Source organism: Danaus plexippus (genome assembly GCF_018135715.1).
Source record: "Danaus plexippus chromosome 3 unlocalized genomic scaffold, MEX_DaPlex mxdp_30, whole genome shotgun sequence".
Classification (NCBI taxonomy): Eukaryota; Metazoa; Arthropoda; class Insecta; order Lepidoptera; family Nymphalidae; genus Danaus; species Danaus plexippus.
In genome coordinates this window covers 3058245-3076875 of record NW_026869845.1, presented here as the reverse complement: position 1 = coordinate 3076875, position 18631 = coordinate 3058245, and the positions used below count along the sequence as shown (strand labels likewise).

Sequence of the window (18631 nt, the reverse complement as noted above, 5' to 3'; positions counted from 1 at the left end):
ATAAATTTTAATATTGACAATGTCACAAACCACAATTGGCATTTAACTGAACAATGCACAGTAACTTGTTCCTTAATGAAATAAGTTTGGAAAAATATAAAATTTTAAGTAATAAGAATATATATCTATACTATATATCTTCATTATAAAGATATCCCGAACTTAAAATTGTTATAACTTAAAGATGGCATTTTCTTTCGGTTCTAATACAACCTCACAGAGTACAGGTTTCGGTTCTGCCGCTAAACGTATGTAATTTTAAAATTTAGTTAATTAATGAAATCTGTATTTTTTTGTCAATATTAATATCGGATGTTTTCGTATATTGTTCCACAGCGACATTTTCATTTGGTAGCACTAACACAGCTACTACAAGTACTGCTGGTTTCGGGGGTTTTGGTACAGCTACGTCTGCTTCTGGTTTTGGCACATTTGGAGCACAGACATCTACTACAGGTATAAGCCGAGTTTATTTAAGTATTAATATTATTTTTATTCTTCCCATATTAACACCTGGCCCTGACATTTTACAAGGAAGTAGATCCAGAACATTAACAAAAATTCATTTTTAATGTTTAGTTCATAAGTTAAGTTGTGAATATAATATTAGGGAAACAATTTGCTTTTATTATAACATAATTCTATTTGCAGCGACTCCTTTTGGTGGTATAGGCACAGCTACAACAACTACACCATCACTTTTCAGTGGCACTGGCTTTGGGGCTACTGCAGCTAAACCAGCAACCGGTATATATATATTTATTTAAGCCACTCTATAAACATCTCAGTGTCTCTCTTTTTTTTTATTAATATTAATATGGTTTACTGTTCAAGGATTTGGTGGTGGTTTCGGGACATCAACATTTGGTACTGGAACTGGATTTGGTACTGGAACATCAACATTTGGAAACACAGCGCCATCATTTGGCACAAACACATTAGGAAGCAATGCCTTTGGGACAGGATCAACATTTGGCACATCCTTTGGCTCAAAACCTAGTACTGGTTTTGGTGGATTTGGTACTCTGGGCACCAATACATTTGGACAGCAACAGCAGGTTGGAAAAATAACATATATACTTAAGTTTTACTTTAACTTCAATGTAAAATTATTAGTGTACTTAATTACATTTAGATTTCGTTTTGGTCTTGCTACATTTAGTTTCTAATTGTTATGGTTAAGTTGAGAAATGGCTATGTTCGCATTTTAATTATAACATGAAATATTAACAACAGCAACAACAGCAGCAACAGCAGCAACAGGGACCAACAAATGCCAATGAAGCTCTTGTGGCAGCTGTCTTCAACTGTTGTGTGTTTGGTGATGAACGCGATCAAGTCCTGGCTAAGTGGAACCTCTTACAAGCACAGTGGGGCACAGGTATGTGAATAAAATAATATTTTGATAACACATAGTACTAAATTTATAGTTTATACATAAAATTAGAAAAGTAGATTAAGATCTTTCTTTCATACATAAGTATGTTATAAAATTGAAAAGATTTAATTCATTAAAATAGCTATCTATTATTTAAAGAAAATTTATTGTGTAGGTTATAATATATTAATTTAGATTTAATCTGTGAATAATTTTCAGGTCAAGCCTACTACAGTCGTAATGCACCGCCACTTGAACTGAACGAACAGAATCCTCTTTGCCGTTTCAAAGCTGTTGGTTATTCTAGAATCGGTGGCAAGGAGGATAAGGAAGGTCATGTCGCGTTACTGTTCAATAAAACTGAACAGGAAATTAAGTATGTTTTATCTGTTATACTTTTTTTTTTTTAATTTTCAATAAAATAATTGTTATCTTTTTTTTTTTAAGGAATAATCAACAAACCCTGTCTACATCACTGGCTGGTTTGCTCGGTAATAAGCCAAATTTAGCCATCAATATTGAATCTACAAAGGCTGTATCAGATACTAAAACCCAGGTAAATGTTGTCAATATTATTAAATGCATTCAAATAAAAATAATATTTCCGGATGTATAAGGTGTTATTTTATTAATTTTCATTTCGTCTGCCTGTGATCAGGGCTGCCGCAAAGTAACAGTAACGTCGGGATTATGTTGTTTGAAACAATAAAAAAACCGATTAGTAAATCTATAGGGTTTTCCATTAAGGGCGCTTGATCTTTGACATGCAAAAAAAAAAATACATGTAGGAAAGATATTTGCGAAATTTTTTTTTTATTTGGAAGGTCTATCTACCCCATTATGTATGGAATATGACATCATTCAAATGACCGCCACGGCTTCGGTTGGTGGCGCGCACACGAAAGGTCCAATTTTCGATGACTCTGGCGCACAAATCGGGCTGTATTTGATCGATGGCGTGGCGTATGTTGACTTTGAGGGCATCGGTGGTTTGCGGCTTGTTGGCATAGACCTGCGACTTAAGAAAACCCCACAAGAAAAAGTCCAGCGGGGTCAAATCGCACGACCTCGGTGGCCAGTTCACGTCGCCTCCGCGCGAGATGACCATGTCCAGAAATTGCTCGTGCAGAACTTCCATCGTAGCGTGTGCTGTGTGGCACGTAGCGCCGTCCTGTTGAAACCACATGTTGTCCAGATCCATATTCTCGATTTCAGGCCAAAAGAAGTTGGTTATCATCGACCGGTATCGCTTACCATTGACGGTGACGGCCACACCATTATCGTTTTCGAAAAAATACGGACCAATCACGCCTCCGGCCCAAAATCCGCACCAAACAGTCACTTTCTGCGGGTGCATTGCCACTTGGTGAACCTCGTGTGGATTGGTCTCGTCCCAAATACGGCAATTTTGCTTGTTGACATAGCCATTCATCCAAAAATGCGCCTCGTCGCTGAAGATGATTTTTTTGCCAAAATCGGCGTCAACTTCCAACTGCTCTAATGCCCAGTCAGCGAACACACGGCGCTGTCTATGGTCATTAACCAAACCAGTGGTTTGGGAGGACGGAATGAATATAACACACTGCATTTGACAGCTGTCACTCAAACAACATGGCCGCAATCAGCTGTCAAAGTTCAAGCGTCCCTATTGGAAAACCCCATATATTATATAGAATATAATATATATCTAGAATATATTAGTTTTATTTAATTGAATACGCGCGAAAGACTTTGATGTCATTATTAAAAGCATTTCTTTACATTAATACTATTTCATTTGTATGCTGCATGAAAAGTTACTTGATGTTGCCATAAGTAATTTTTATTTTAAGACTATCTATTAATTATGCAAATTAAATTAAAACAGGGATGTTCTCAAATGATTTTTTAGTTAGTGTGTACTATCTCACGATTTTACATTAATACATAAATTCTCATTAAATAATCTACTAGTATTTGTGTTTATTTTTCTAATTATTTTAACTGTATATGCAAAATTTATTCCAGGTGATTATATATGTGGTTGACAAGGGGGCGAATGGAGTCCATATCAGCGCAACGGAGTTGTCGACATTTCTTAACACTGGCGCTGCTAAGAATGCTCTCAATACAGCTGGATGTTCCAGCATAACACCCGTCACGAGACCAACTCCGCAGATGTTAGATCAGTATCTACAAACACCTCCACCAGGTATGCTAATGGCTTTAATGTTCATATACATAAGCTCCATATTGACCATATGCAGCTACTATTTTCACATAGAGCACTTTACTATATAAAAGTAGTTATATTATTTTTATAAATATTTCATTTATGTACTTACACAATGAGTTTAAAATATTTTATGCATGGGATATGTAAATAGTTAAAAAAATACTTACATATGAAATTTTATCAGCCTAATTACATTTTTTTTATAGTTTAGGGTTGTAGTAGTTTTTTGCATATAGATAAAGTCTCAGCCAATATTGTGAATTCGATACATATAAGAATGTTATAAAGTGTTTATTCAAGCATGTAATATGTCAAAATCTTTACCCAGGTTATCAAGTGTACTAAACAATTTACTTTTTGATTGATGAATTTCTTAGTCCCAATTAAGACTTTTACAGTGATCATACTTAAATCGAAAGTTTTATTTTCAGGAATGGACATGCGTCTTTGGAAGCAAGCCCAAGCAGACAATCCTGATCCGGAAAACTACATACCTGTTCCTATCATTGGTTTCTCTGAGGTTTTTATTTATGTTATTTAAAAAATATTTGAACATTTTTGCTTTGTCAGATATAAAAAGAGAGTGTAATATATATATATATATATATGATCACTAATAATTAATCTATATATTATATTCTATAGGATTAAATTAATAATGATATCTTCCACAGATAAAGTTCAGATCCCGTGCTCAGGGTGAGGAGGCTGCTTTACAGGCTCGTTGGTTGAAGCGTGCTGGAGACACACTGGGAGAATTACGGACACGACGAGCTGCAGCAGCGGCAGCCCTAGCACGCTCTGCGGCAACCCTACACTCACTAAAACATACATTGCTGCAGGTATATTAGTTTTATGAATATATACAAATATCTGTATTTGTATAAATAAAAGTAGTCTATGTTACACCTCAATATGTCAGCTATCTCCCAGATAAACTCCTGTCCAAATCACTGGTCGTCCAAGAGATTAGTTGGAACGAACGGACAGACTGAAAAAAAAAATATAAATTTTATGTTGCTGTCTGTTGTATTACAAAAACATCCATGCGGAAAAGACGATATTTTAATATTATAAACACATACAAGAATGTTTCTTATTTGTTTATGATGAAGCACAGAAAACGCTGGGAATTTCAACATTAATGAAAATAGTTGTAAAGTGTCTTTGGTACAAACTTAAATTGCTTGAAATGAATACTTCCTTCAGTTATTGTTTGAGTTATCGGTGTTTGTTTGCGACCTGCATTAATGCTCAAAGAACTTCAACAGCTACAATATCTGTGTACATAAGATCCTCATCATTATTATATTATTATATTTTTTAATAGTTTGCATCGGTTAACTAAATACAGGATGTTTCATGTTTTTCATTCATACATTTTTGTATATAACTGAATAACCCTTTTTTTAACCTGTTGATATAATTTATGACTTTCTTATAAATCATCGATTTTATGAATTTATTGTATAAAATTATGTTTTTGTAGGTGATCGCTCGCCAGGAGGTCGCAGGTCGTGTGGGGATACCCCTGAGTCCTGAGGAGGAGGCGGCTCGGGCTCGTCTACAAGAATTAGCATCACAACTGGCTGCACCACCACTCTATAATGTGAGTGTATAACATACGAAACAAATACCATGTATATATATTATAGGTACTTTTATATATTGAGTGAATGGCTTTTAGACTATGATTTTGTTTATGTGATATATAAGTAGTTGTATGGTATCTTTCGTCTGGAAGATATGTAATATTCACAAAATTGCTAACCCGCTGATTGAACTAGAGTTATGTTAGCAGACTACTATTTTAAGTCACATTACGCGCCAACATACGTGATCACCGCACTCGCCGGAGTGAGCGAGGTCCCCGCTTCCGTACGTCCTTCGCTAGAGGGCGTCGGAGACCGCCGCTGGCAATCCCTCCTTCATACACGACGTCCTAAGTTCGTGGTCATTTTAGCAAGCGCTCTTAGAACGTATGTACACAAGGGCACTTCATGCACCTTTGTAACGGGCCGCTCTCAGTACTGGCCCAATCTTCCGATGACGCTGTAAAAGCCGCAGGGCTAACAGTAATAAAAATTAAAAAAAAACTACTATTTTAAACTTTTACGCCACATTTTATAGACATGTACATAATATATGTGTAAAAAATATATAGTTGTAGTACATAGAATAATAAGAAACGCTTTGTATCCGAAAACTTTAGTTCCATTCAAACGCACGCTAGCGACAGTCTTAATTATAATTAAAATATATGTAGTGGATTTAAGACTTTTTAAATGATTTTTCATTAACGTAAACGTTTTTTTTTTTTAATCAATTTCGTTACTGACGATTCGAATTTCAAAATATTTGCGTGCCCTCAGTGAGCTATCTAAATTAAATCCCTTATGCTGTCATTACTTGTTAATGACGTCATCGGTATAGTGACCACTTTGTTTAAAGTTGCTCATAACTAATAATAATTGGTTTTAACTATACGTTGTTTATTGTTCACATATACAAGGGATTTGTTAGAATTATACAGCAGTTTTGTTATCAGCTGTAATCTGATAGTATATAGTTCAATTAGCTCGGCTTGAAATCATAATGTTTCTGTATTATTGATCGTTTTGTTATATTTGTACACTCGACCGCATCGTGTTGCGTTATCACGATAAAAATCTTATTATCTCCAGACGAGCGTATAGACGATCGTTTTGTTTACCACGTGTTTTCAAACACAATACACACGTATCGTTTTCATTTTCTCATTCGATAAACTAGATACGTGATTACTATAATGTGATATGCTTTTCTTATGGAATACTGTCAGTGTGTAAGTAACGTCACTTTTCGAACACGCGGTAAGCATATAGAATGGATCAAGAAACATATGAAAGATTATAATGACGTATCATTTAGATAAGTTCATACGAAGGTATCTTAATACTATAATGTTAGGGCTGAAGAACGTGTGGCATCGCCGCTATCTTCCTGTCCGGTCGGAACCGGTTCGTAATTCGTATTATACTGTTGTGAGTGATACCATGATTGATGCACCAGCTTTAGCAAATATCATATAAAAGTACTTAAAATTTATGTTATGATTTATGTTATTGTTTTTTTTTTTTTTTTTTAGTTTTCAGTAACTCTGAAACTGTACGCTTATTTTTTTATAGTATATAGGGGTTTATGCTTAAATTTAAATTAGCTTTTGCTAGCGACCTCGGTGTAGTCAGTGAAAAAGTTAAGCTTTTTAAAAAAATTGATTTGGTAAATAGTATGTAGTGACATCTACAGTCAGTGTGTGGTAACTTATATAAATACCACTCTTTTGGAGTAATCTCGGCAAATACATGGAATTTTACGATAAATTATTTCCTATGTCTTATTCCTATGTCTAAGCTGTATGTCTTTGAAGTTTCGTCAAAATCTTTTCAGCAGGATTAGCGTGGAAGAGTAACGAAATCCAATACATCCCTATCTATAACCATTCTCACAAATTTTCACATATTTAGTGTGTTCTAGTAGAACTAGCCACACTTGTAAAAGTCACAACTAACTAACTATATTAACGGATACAGTTATAAAGATTTATTGTATTTTCTTAACTTAGATATTAAATTATTAACCAAAAATACATCGAGTGACATCTGAAAATAAAGTTTGGTTACAATGTTTAATACTTGGCTAACGTTTAAAATCTCTTTATTATGTATATTTAAGTCTCAACTTTATTATGCAAAGATTTCAGGAAATTTAGTGGATGCTTTTAAACAAATAAGCTTATTTTTGATGTTAATTAAAAATTGTATGAACAGAACCATTAACTTGCTTTAAATTTGTTTTCATTACTTTGTATCATTTAAACTTTTGGGGGTTAAAAATTTTTGGTGTTCCATATTTAAAAAATTTAGACATATTGCACGAAACCGGAAAATAAAACCGTAGGCAAAACCAAAAGTTAAAATAGTTCTGTCAATCTGAATGACGGAAATTAAGTCACACATACGTTTACTTTGTTTAGTTGTTACTGACCTCATTGTATTTTCCATAATGGCGATAAAACAAAAATGGTGGATAAGATTATTATTTATATCTTTTCATTCAGTATTATGAAATCTATTTTATTATAAATAGTTTAACTATCAAACAAAGTTGATTTCTTAACACTTTATTTCAAAAGGTAAAAAAGAAATATCTTATATAATATATAATATTTGTAGGGTCGTTTGAACGAACTCCTCTGTGCCGTTCGTCTTCAGCGCAGCGCAAGCGCAGGCGCCCCTCTCGAGAGATATCAATTGGATCCAGGTGAGTTTATATAACTTATATATATATATTACAACCATGGAAGTACTTCAAAATAATAGCATTTTCTGTTGCTTATATTTTAATTCAGTATTTTTTTTATAATTATATGGCTTAATCCACTGATTCAAAATCCAACAAAAATTGTAAAGTTTGCTGTTAATTTCTGTTCTTTTGAAAATTATTTATATATATTATGTAATTTACGACAAATCATTATGTAATCAGGTGCTCAAGAGGACGTGAAGCAATTCCTATCACTCCAGCAGAAGGGTATGGCTCATTTATTGGACACAGCTCGTAAGGACCTTTCAGCTCTCAACACCATCGCTGAAGGGATGGCGCGACTCGTGCGAGCTTAGCATAACCTTAACGACGACTATTCGACTAGATTTGTTGAATGGCTCGGCTAGTAGACCCTATTCGGTGGTGATAAAGACGATTTTTCAACGAACTATATGGATGATATACGAGTGCTTTGTAATTTAAGTGTTCCAAATATTCTATTCCATTATTACCAATAACTGTAATACTTTTGAATGTAATGTCGGCAATCTTGTATGGAAATTTTCAGCTTATTTTGTAACAATAGAAATAAAACTATGATAAAACGGTTTTTTTATTATTTAATTAACTCTTAGTACTTAAATCTAGAGGCAAGTCTGTGTGTCTGACTAGATCGTCGACTGGCTTGAACTCCAGTCGTTTGCTACATATTAAGTTTAAAGGTACTTCTACGTGTTTTTCAGTATCAACAACTTGTATCTCCTCGATTGTTTCCTGCTCTTCATATAATACTTTTTCATTGACATTCGGCCTTAAGGGTGAATAATTTAGGCCGTAAGGGTAGACGTTCCGGTAATGGTCCTCGTAGAGGTGGTAGTCTGTATACGGCATGTCGTGGGGCGGGACTCTCATGGGAAAAACCCTCTCTAACGGTCGCACACACGGAACTTGTTCTAACACTGGTAAGTAACCTAAAGGCGCTCCTAACGCGGGATTCGAATACGGCAAGTAGGTATTGTACGAGGATTTTGATGGGGGTATACAATTTGGGATGTACATACGAGGTGAGGACTGGCCGTATCCGCTGTTTTCCCGAAGCGGTGAAGAGCTATCAGAACTCGCTCTTTCTTCCGTCATTTCATGTTTCGGCAGGTCCTTATCGTTGACGAAGTGTTTGTAAGTCTTGACATGTTTCCTTAAGCTGGACGGATCCGTGTAACGTTTGTTGCAACCCGGTATTTTGCAGCAGTAAGGCTTATCCACGGTGTGCGTACGTGTGTGTTTGAACCTGTCGCTTGAATTTGAGTACGCTTTCCCGCATCCCTAAAGAAAACGATATAAATAAATCAAATTGAACAATGTATAATTTAAATGCTAATTATGACATGTTTTATTGAAACTAATGACATACCTCGTAAGGGCAAACGTATGGTTTTTCCCCGGAATGTGAACGGAGATGTATTTTAAGATTTTCGGCTCTTGAAAAGCTTTTTTGACACTGATTACAGGTATGTGGACGTTCGTTTGTGTGAGTCCTTACATGCACCAACATTTTGTACCTATAGATATAACAGGAAATTGTTAACAAGTAGTTACTCAATATAATACTATTGACAATTTGCATGGTAATTACAAACCTGGCGTTAAAACCCCGTTGCGGTCTAGAACAACCCTTCCAGTTGCAATAGAACAATCCGTCTCTGTGTGCATGCGCGTGCACTCGCGCGATGTGTGCTGAAAGGCGGGGGATGCTCGCAAACCGTGCCATACACCCCCGCCAACCGCATACACCAATACTGTCCATTGACTCAGTTACATGCTCTGGGGATGATCCGCCAGACAGGTCGTCATCCTCTTCCTGAACAAACAGAATGGTTATTATTTCACAGTTTTTAAAAACAAACAACTTTTGGCCTAAATTATTGGAAATATTAGCACCTGCGGGGGCAAATGTTTGATTATAGTTGGTCTCGCGAAATAAGGAGCGAATCTCTCGGCAGGCATCCATCTTGACGTCCTGCACCCCTCGTTACGTATATCTGACCTCAAATGCGGAAACACTAACATTGTTATAATACTAAATAGATTTTATGGCCACTAGTAGCCACTGCGCGATCGCTGCGCGTAGTGATGGCTCGTTCTCGCGTTGCCTACTTATAAATTGTCTCGTACTGATAAGAAGACGAATCCCCTGCGAACATGCGGATTGACTAACACCTTAACAATAATAACGTCCTATTATCAGTTTCTGACCTCGTAATTATAAGGAACTTAAATAAATTAAGTATTTTTATAGTTTATTTTAAGTTTAGCTGTGTAGGAGCGGGTATCAGAAGCCGCCTGCCGCGGCTGCAGTCCAGTTCTAACCAGTGCGATAGGCCTCAGTTCAAAAGGTTACTGATATGATCGTGGATCGTGTTTATGTGAAGCGACCTCTGTTAGTCGTTTGATTCAGTTGTCTATTGGGTATCCAACACATTTTATTTTTATATCAAATTAGCTTAATGACATTATATTTTATGTAACTTAGGTATTATTAGGTTAACTTATTTTGAAAGTTCACATGAAAGATAAAAAAAATTACTGAGTTTAATTTGACTCCACTGCGGAGCGAAAAATTAGGGATTTACGTAGGTTTTCATGCCATTAGTAATAGTGCTACGAAAAATATTATTATTTTTATGTAAATATATGCATTATTGCCCTTGTGTCGAAATTAAGAAATTTTAAATAGAAAAGCGGACACTTTCATGTCAATGCTTGCCTGACAACCAACTAAACAAATGGCGTTAAAAAAATACAAGTGAAGTTTTAATTTACGTTTTAATAATAAATTAACTTAAAGGTTTGAAGCAAGATTAAATATAATTCGATTTAAGACTCGATTCTTACGCATTTGTATATGTATAGCTATGGCTGTCTCCTAATATTTGAGCTAGCATTTTTTTATGATAGTGTTAGTCTCATGTATCATGCTAATCACGTGAAGGATTCGTGAATTGTTAGAATGCAAGATTTGCGTGATAGACACTTGAAATTTTTACATCTGAATATATATTTTATTTCGTTGAATTTATTTCATTGGAATTAAATTAATTTAATATACCTATCTCGCTGTATTGCATCTGAGCACTTATATATAAACATTTGTATATATTTTTTAAATAATATTTTTGGACTTTTCGTCGCACTGGATGCCTTAAGATTTTGGTATTTATTAAATTATTAAATTTTTGGTTATTAGTAGGTGTATGAATTACGTTATTTTTAGTTCCTTATAGACTTTGGCATGGTTTATCAGAATTATCTTTTATCTTATCAAGTTGAATCAAACAAGCGATTTTTCGGGAGTTCCATCAATACACTATTGTCGATATTCGTAATTAAAATAGAGGATAATGATTTTTTAAATCTCATCTTACAGAATCTTATAGATTTTTAATCGAAACTCATCTTCATATTATTTCGTGGTAACCCGAAGTCCTTAGATCTTCGTCTTATAAAAGTAATGATTTCACAATATTTAATGGTCGTAGACATTTTCCACAGTAATGCCATTGTGATAACCGTGACGCTAAGTTTTCACGTGGCATAATGTTGTTGACGTATAAGTACAATATTCGAGGTTTGGCATCATTTGTATTATCAGTTACATGAGTGTGTGCGTGTGTTGTGATATTGTTTATATGTGTTTGTGTGTGTGATTGTCGTCGGCCCCCTGCGGCCGGCTAGCGCGGCGGTTTGAACCGGTTCCCTTATCACCAGCCGCTCGGTGTCACCGGTATATCGGAACATTACAAGAATTGAATAGCGCGAAAACAAATATATGATTTAATGTACAATAAATTCTCGAGTCGTAGATAGTTTATTGTTTTATAAGATATTATATATTTTTATTCGCATTCATTCCTATAAAACACTGATCTTTTTTTATAATATAAATAAGGAATATTTTAATTTATTTACATATATATAAAAAAAATACAGCCATGATCTTTAATAGTTTTGAGATAAGCGGCATATTGTTCTATTTATAAAGTAATTGGCGTAGCAATTGTAATTTAGAGTGGTAATCTGGTTATGGAATGCATCTGTTGTTGTTAGATATTGCAATAGATGCTGTTCAGTGACTTGGTACAGAGGCGGGGGTCAGATCGAACTAGTTAGAAGTTATCATTCCAACAAGTCAACACTACTGAGACTGTATTTCATCATAAATAAGTGTCCAAGTTGTTTAATAAGTAAATATTTAGCTCGTGGATGTAAGTCACTTGTAACGATTTCACTATCGACCTATCAGACAACGGCTTGCGTAATATGCATTATGGCCCTACAGAATAAACAAAGTAACTCTTAAAAGGACCTCAAAACTATACATTTGTAAGAAATTTGTATAAGAATTAAAATCTAGTAGCGGGAAACGCATCGTATACAGTAAGGGCATGCAAACTCGTATTAAGCCCAGTTCACCGCTATTTTATCTACTTCTTTTAGAATTGTATCTATCTACATTGCGTCCTTAGCCAGAATTGTGCAATTTTTTCAACTTTTTCCTTGTGTATCATCGTATAGTCTTTTTTAATGAATTGGAGTTGGGAATGGGGGAATTTTATTATCTGCAAAAACACCGTTACATTTAAAAGTCATTACAAATGATAGATGATTTCAAAATCCATATTTATAAGATAGTTCAATAATAAGAATCACGAATAAATTGTCGAAGTAACATATAAGGTGATTTGTTTGTTGAGTAAGTAATATTCATGTGGTTAACGGGCACGGTTATTGAGGCTTAATAGGGTAGACTTATGAGCGGTTATTAAGTAACAAACTAAAAAAAAAATGTTTATACCTTACCTACCTACCTGACTTAAAGTTTAATGACTTACTTGATGGAATAAAAATTTATGATCATAGTTTTATGACCATTATGGCTTTTTTTTTATCGATATCTTCTAAACGAGCATGACGATCACATTTACTTTTAAGTCCTTGATAATACGAAAGTGACTTTGTCATTTTTAATGTCAATTTGTAAGTACCTAATATGTACTTAAAGTGATAACTAGCTTTATATTTATATATATATATATATATTATGGTTACGAATACTAAATAAATGTCGTTTTAAATTTCATATTAAATTCAAGGCCTTTATAATTGAAAGACATGATTATCAAAATATCATCTTATTTTAATTTTCTTACGACTAAGAAAATTTGTGATGTAAGAAAAATACGGTAAATTTTTTTTGTGACTTGATGAGTTGAGTTGAGGTGATGGTAATGTCAGTTACTAGGCAATCCATACTAATATTATAAATTCGAAAGTAACTCTTTCTGTCTGTCTGTTACTCAATCACGCCTAAACTACTGAAACAATTTGAACGAAATTTGGTATGGAGATATTTTGATAGCCGAGAAAGGACATAGGTTACTTTTTACCCCCGGAAAATGACGCATTCCCATGGGAAAATTCAGGTGGGCCGATCGTTTTTACACCTAACCTGCTGAACAGATTTAAATGAAATTTGGTAAGGAGATAGTATGAGACTTAAGAAAGGACATGAGTTACTTTTGACCGCGGGAAAACAACGCATTCCCAAGGGAAAATTACTTTTCTGGCCAAGGAAGGAAAAGCAAAAATCATGTATATAAAAATGTATTGCAGTAACCTATCTTCTTCTTAAAATGTGTTAACCTAACCTAATCTTTGACAATCACACTAAGTATGGCCTCATCCCATCTCGGCACAATTCAAACATACATACAAAAAAGTACAGCTCAGGTTTTTTCATACTACTATACAAAAAAAATATTACTAATTCTGAAATTTACGCGGACGAAGTCGTGGGCAAAAACTAGCTTAGATAATTTTAAGTAAGTCCTAATGCACCACTATTTTTTGTTCGTGGTCTTTGGTCCAAGGTGTACAAATAAGTGTTCTTTAAAGTTAACAGTTAACTGAAAGTGTAGATGTATTTCTTTAGTCTCATGTTACACCTCTTAAAGTAAGGGTACCAGGAAAGGCGACAGTTATTAATTTCTTATAATTATTTACCTCGAAAGTCTAGAATTAGAGCCTATCAGTGAAGAGAAGACGGAAGAGGAATTCAGTTTTAAAAACTCTGTGGATTCTTTCAATACAATAAATTTGGATTTACCTCTAGGATTATTTATCGGGGCTGGAGACACACAGCGCTATTGTCTTCGTCTGTTACGATAAGATTATAGGTTTATTAAAATTCTAATTTATTTTTCTAATTCCTTGATAGATTTTAAGTCCAAAGTATACGTACATTGTAAGTGAAGAATAAAGTTCAGTATTCCTTATTAAGTGGAGGATGATAAGAAATTATAAATTATCGTTGAATCACATTTAAATATAATAAAATTTTATACCTTGAGACGATTTTTCAGAAAATAAAAAAGAAAATTCTAAAACAAGCTTAAACAGCACTTACTGTTATTTTAATTATTTAAGACCATATTCATTTCAGTTTAAATGTTTCGTTATTGTTTGCATTCAGTTCACAATTAAGTACTTATCACGCATAATAGTAAAAGCTGTTCACACTAGTGATAAATCTTAAAACATTTGAAGGAGATTAGATTGACGCTACTTTAATCTTTTTTTTTTTTTCGGATCAAAGCTAAAAATCACTTACATACATCCTAGCACGCAAAACCATCTGGCTATCACGTTGATAGAGCATTGTGACAAGAGATAATCCAAGACTGATTCACGCCTCGATTGCGTGACAAGTTCGTGATGAATGGGTTTACCTAATACCTAACACGATGGCAGGTATCTTCCATTACATTATTTAAATTTATAAGTATGATAAAATTTATGATAAAATTATATAAAAATAATCTATATGTTGAATTGTTGTGACATTTATTTTATTTTTAAAGTCACAGTTAGATATATATATATATATAATATTTTGTAGGTATGTATATTAATTGTATTAACAGGTTGAATCTGTTACTGTAGTGACTAATATGTCTAATACTTTTTACCGTTTATTTGTCAGGAAGAAATTAGTTTTTATTTTGAAAAACAAATTGACTAGCGCTCGACTATCGTTCCACCTGATGACAGATAGAAATAAAGCCGAAGAGTATAAAAGCACTATACAGATTTACAGGAAATCAAAACAAATACTTCCAAAGAGTTCATTGATAGATTATATTCCAAGCTGAGTAGTGAGTGAGTTGATGAGTGTTCAGTGTATTCGACGTGCATTCTTTTCTAAGTTTATATGTAAAACTGACCACTAACTTAACACTTTATTCAATAAATAACTACAGACAAGAATCTTATAGTAGAAAATAGCAACATGGAAGACTTACCATTTTGCTTAAATCCTTTTATCTGGTTGTGGTGGTCAAATTGGAATTTTCAGCACTTACAGCGTTGGCAATCGATCAGCCACTGATGTTTGCTTTCCCGCCAAAAGATCATAGGGATAATGGATCGACCACACGCAAACTACGCCAAAATAAAAACACTAAAATAGCCACCGCGATTTGCCGCGACTAAATTAAAACACAGCGACCTGTTACGTTTCTAAAACTTTCCCCCCAACAGCGTTCCCTAAGATCACAATTTTATACTATTAACTTCATACGGCTGGAATAAGTTAAGTTGGCATTAATTATCATGCTCAAGAATTTATTTATATAAATGTTTTTTTTTTTTATAAGTTGCTTCAATCGTTATAATAGCTAACAAATGTATTTTTATTGTTTATAATTTGTGTTAGCTATACATTAAATACATTTCTTAGTATGTCCCCATAAATAATGTGATGAAATAGTCAAATTAAAGTCGGATTAATAGTGACAAAATATGTGGACTTTTTAGACGCACCATTACCTATTTTTAATTTTTTATACAACGACAAAATGTATTTGCATTTGTGAGGTACTTTATTTTCGAATTTCATATTTTGTTTACTACCTTTTCACTTTTCTATATAAAATCATGTTTAATTATCATATGTAGGTATATTTCAATTTTGAAAGCTTTACATAAAGAAAATCCATATCAATTAGTGATTCCGAGCACTCATTTCGGTTGTATCGTAAGAGAATTTCAATTACACTATATGTTGGATCCTGCTGTTAAAATAATTCAAAACCGTCTATGTAATAAGCGATACATATATACTTGTATGAAAAAGCGTCCACAAGAGGGAAGTGATATACAAAATCCTCAATGTCTATTATTCACGACATTCTCACCCAGTGAGACTAATTAGAAGACAAATAACGATTGACTACTTCTTTAAAGCTAAAAGGTAATTGGAAGAATAGATGTACCTAATTCATCTTTCATCTCCTAAATTAAAGGTACTGTGAAAGTTATTATTATTATTGTTTAGTTAGAAGTGGAAACCGAAGAGGAATTGAGGCTTAAAGATCCTGCAGATTCTTCCAGTATTATGAATTTGGAGTCAACTACGGATTAAGGGACATTTGTCGAGGATGAAGACAGCAGTCACAGTTAATATGTTACAATAGGTATTATTATTATTATACAGTCATACATTTAATTTTATGATCGAAATAATCAGGAGTAATAAAACACAGTTATTTTTAGAAATTATAGATGATAAATTCGCTGAAACCGTTTAAATTTTATATTCTTGTCGATTAAAGATAATCTTGTAACTATCGAAAAAGGAGCGCTGTTTAGATCAGAAATCGGCTGCTCATTAAAACTTTGTTGAAATAGTTAAATCACTGGAGCGCTGTATATAGACAATATCACATTTCTACAAATAATTAAATACAATAATAATTCTTTATTAAGGCTAACGGTCGAGGAAAAAGAAATTGTTAAACGCTGTATGCCAATGAAAAAACTGTTACCAGTTTAATGAATAAAAATGCAGATTATAGAAACCAATTGTGAAATTTTAATTTTTTTTTTGTGCTATTAATATAAGCTATTAATATAAGTGGTGCTGTAAAAGCTGCTTTACGATTATAAAATTCAACAAATATTCATTATTATTGTTAACAATTGCTGCATTTGGCATCACAGATCGTTTGAACTTCATAAAATAAAATTTAGAGCTGAATTTCGGTTCGTCAGTTGATACATCTAAACTACAACAGCAAAATGTCTATAAAGTATAAACTTAGTTTCGACGGCAAAAGATTTTCAATCTGTTTTTACACAACTTGTTGCAACTCCTGTCATAAAAAGTATAAACGAAATGGATTTTTATAAATATTAACGATCGTTAGGTACCTAATTGCAAATGATTTCAAATGAACACTGATTTTTTGTTTGTGTCTGTCCCATGAAAACAAAATCACGGGAAATCGAAAGAAATCAATGATGCATCCTAAAATTAGCCGCTTCAAACATTTTTGTCACTTGTTTGAGGATTGTTGAGGATGTGATTTATAAAAAATAACAGATGCAAGTACTTATGAATTTCCTCGCAAACTTACTTTGAATATTTCACAAATGCACCTAAACACGCAGGTTGTATTGTATTTATAATAAAAATACCTGTACGAAGTCAGTATTGATTGGGAATATATAATCAAAGTTCTGACAATAGTGTCGTTAACATTTTGACCACCTTTATCTGATTTGTGGATATTGCGCCTATTTAAATGTTCGTTTTTTAAGAAAACCGATCCTACACCGTATTTTCGGTTTCGTGGTAGGAATCAAAGTCTTGTTCAATGAAATCCATGAAAACAAATGGCAATGGAAAGTCAGAATATTTAAATAAATATTCTTCTTTTCGGATTTTACTTCGTGATTTTTTTAGTTTTAATATTTCTCGACGTAACCACTGCACTACAGTCATCATCATCATCATCAGCCTATAGGAGCCCACTGCTGAGCAAAGGCCTCTCCTCACATGGAGAAGGTTAGAGCATTAATCACCACGCTTGCTCAAGACGGGTTGGCGATTTCAATCTTATAATTTGAAATTATAAGACCAGGTTTCCTCACGATGTTTTCCTTCACCGTCCGTCAGTGGTGTCTAAATACTCTTAGAAAGTACATATGATTCGGAAAAGATCACATTGGTACTTGCCAGGTTTCGAACCCGCGCCCTCACGTGTGAGAGGCGGGCCTTTTAACCTCCAGGCCACCACGACTTACTGCACTACAGTAACCGTGATCAAATTTTCATACAAAACGCTTAACAAAGGAGACTAAACTTTCATACAATAAAATCCGAAGGCCACAGTTCTTGAAAACTCTACTCGTGTTAGTCTTAGATATCATTAATCGAGACAACTTTGACGTTTAATGGTACATTCTGGTTGACTTCGTTCAAAACGTGAACCAAATTTATGATTTATAAAATATAGCAATTAATATTAATATTTCATCACACTTCAGAAGATTAGGTCTCTCTATCTGAATCAAACCATGATTTATCCATTCAGCATTCTAAAAATACAATTATGTTTAACGCCATGTAGAACTAAAACTCATTTTATGGAAAAAACATAAAACACTTCAAAGATACTTACTTTGAAGTGTTTTATGTCTCTTCCATCTATCTGTCATTTATATTAAATTTTACTCATTGATCTTCCGGATAAGATTTCAGATGAGAAGTTATTTGAAGCGACACATTTAACATATTTGTTTTATTTTGAGTTTAAAATACTTTAAGCAAGTTTATCCTACCAAATAACTTTGTTCTAGACACTTGTAAATAGTTCTGAAATAATAAAAGTCCC

At 33.6% G+C, this 18631-nt stretch overlaps 2 protein-coding genes across 3 annotated transcripts; one reads left to right on the top strand and one right to left on the bottom strand.

The window, feature by feature from the left end:
• Nucleotides 1-25: 25 nt before the first annotated feature.
• On the top strand, nucleotides 26-8506 carry LOC116769796 (probable nucleoporin Nup54). The gene is made up of 13 exons (XM_032660990.2): nucleotides 26-248; nucleotides 337-456; nucleotides 652-747; nucleotides 835-1058; nucleotides 1237-1381; nucleotides 1598-1754; nucleotides 1826-1934; nucleotides 3386-3569; nucleotides 4025-4113; nucleotides 4268-4435; nucleotides 5083-5202; nucleotides 7808-7895; nucleotides 8121-8506. The coding sequence occupies exons 1-13, from the start codon at nucleotides 185-187 to the stop codon at nucleotides 8252-8254; spliced, it is 1698 nt and encodes a 565-aa protein (XP_032516881.2). The 5' UTR covers nucleotides 26-184; the 3' UTR covers nucleotides 8255-8506.
• Nucleotides 8501-15383, bottom strand: LOC116769823 (zinc finger protein GLIS2-like). 2 transcript variants are annotated; one of them, XM_061526892.1, is made up of 4 exons: nucleotides 15257-15383; nucleotides 9536-9756; nucleotides 9310-9457; nucleotides 8501-9221 (listed from the first exon to the last, which is right to left on the bottom strand). In XM_061526892.1, exons 1-4 carry the CDS (start codon nucleotides 15257-15259, stop codon nucleotides 8523-8525), a joined length of 1071 nt encoding a protein of 356 aa, XP_061382876.1. In that variant the 5' UTR covers nucleotides 15260-15383; the 3' UTR covers nucleotides 8501-8522. The 2 variants fall into 2 exon arrangements, with proteins under 2 accessions (XP_061382876.1, XP_032516908.2); XM_032661017.2 differs by lacking the exon at nucleotides 15257-15383 and adding an exon at nucleotides 9837-10313.
• Nucleotides 15384-18631: the final 3248 nt, after the last annotated feature.

Coding starts and splice junctions, on each gene's coding strand:
- LOC116769823 (XM_032661017.2), bottom strand. CDS start 9,965: ATGTTAGTGTTTCCGCATTTGAGGTCAGATATACGTAACGAGGGGTGC. Junction 9,757..9,836: donor TCAAACATTTGCCCCCGCAG/GTGCTAATATTT, acceptor CTGTTTGTTCAG/GAAGAGGATGACGACCTGTC. Junction 9,458..9,535: donor CAACGGGGTTTTAACGCCAG/GTTTGTAATTAC, acceptor TTATATCTATAG/GTACAAAATGTTGGTGCATG.
- LOC116769796 (XM_032660990.2), top strand. CDS start 185: ATGGCATTTTCTTTCGGTTCTAATACAACCTCACAGAGTACAGGTTTC. Junction 457..651: donor AGCACAGACATCTACTACAG/GTATAAGCCGAG, acceptor TTCTATTTGCAG/CGACTCCTTTTGGTGGTATA. Junction 4,436..5,082: donor TAAAACATACATTGCTGCAG/GTATATTAGTTT, acceptor ATGTTTTTGTAG/GTGATCGCTCGCCAGGAGGT.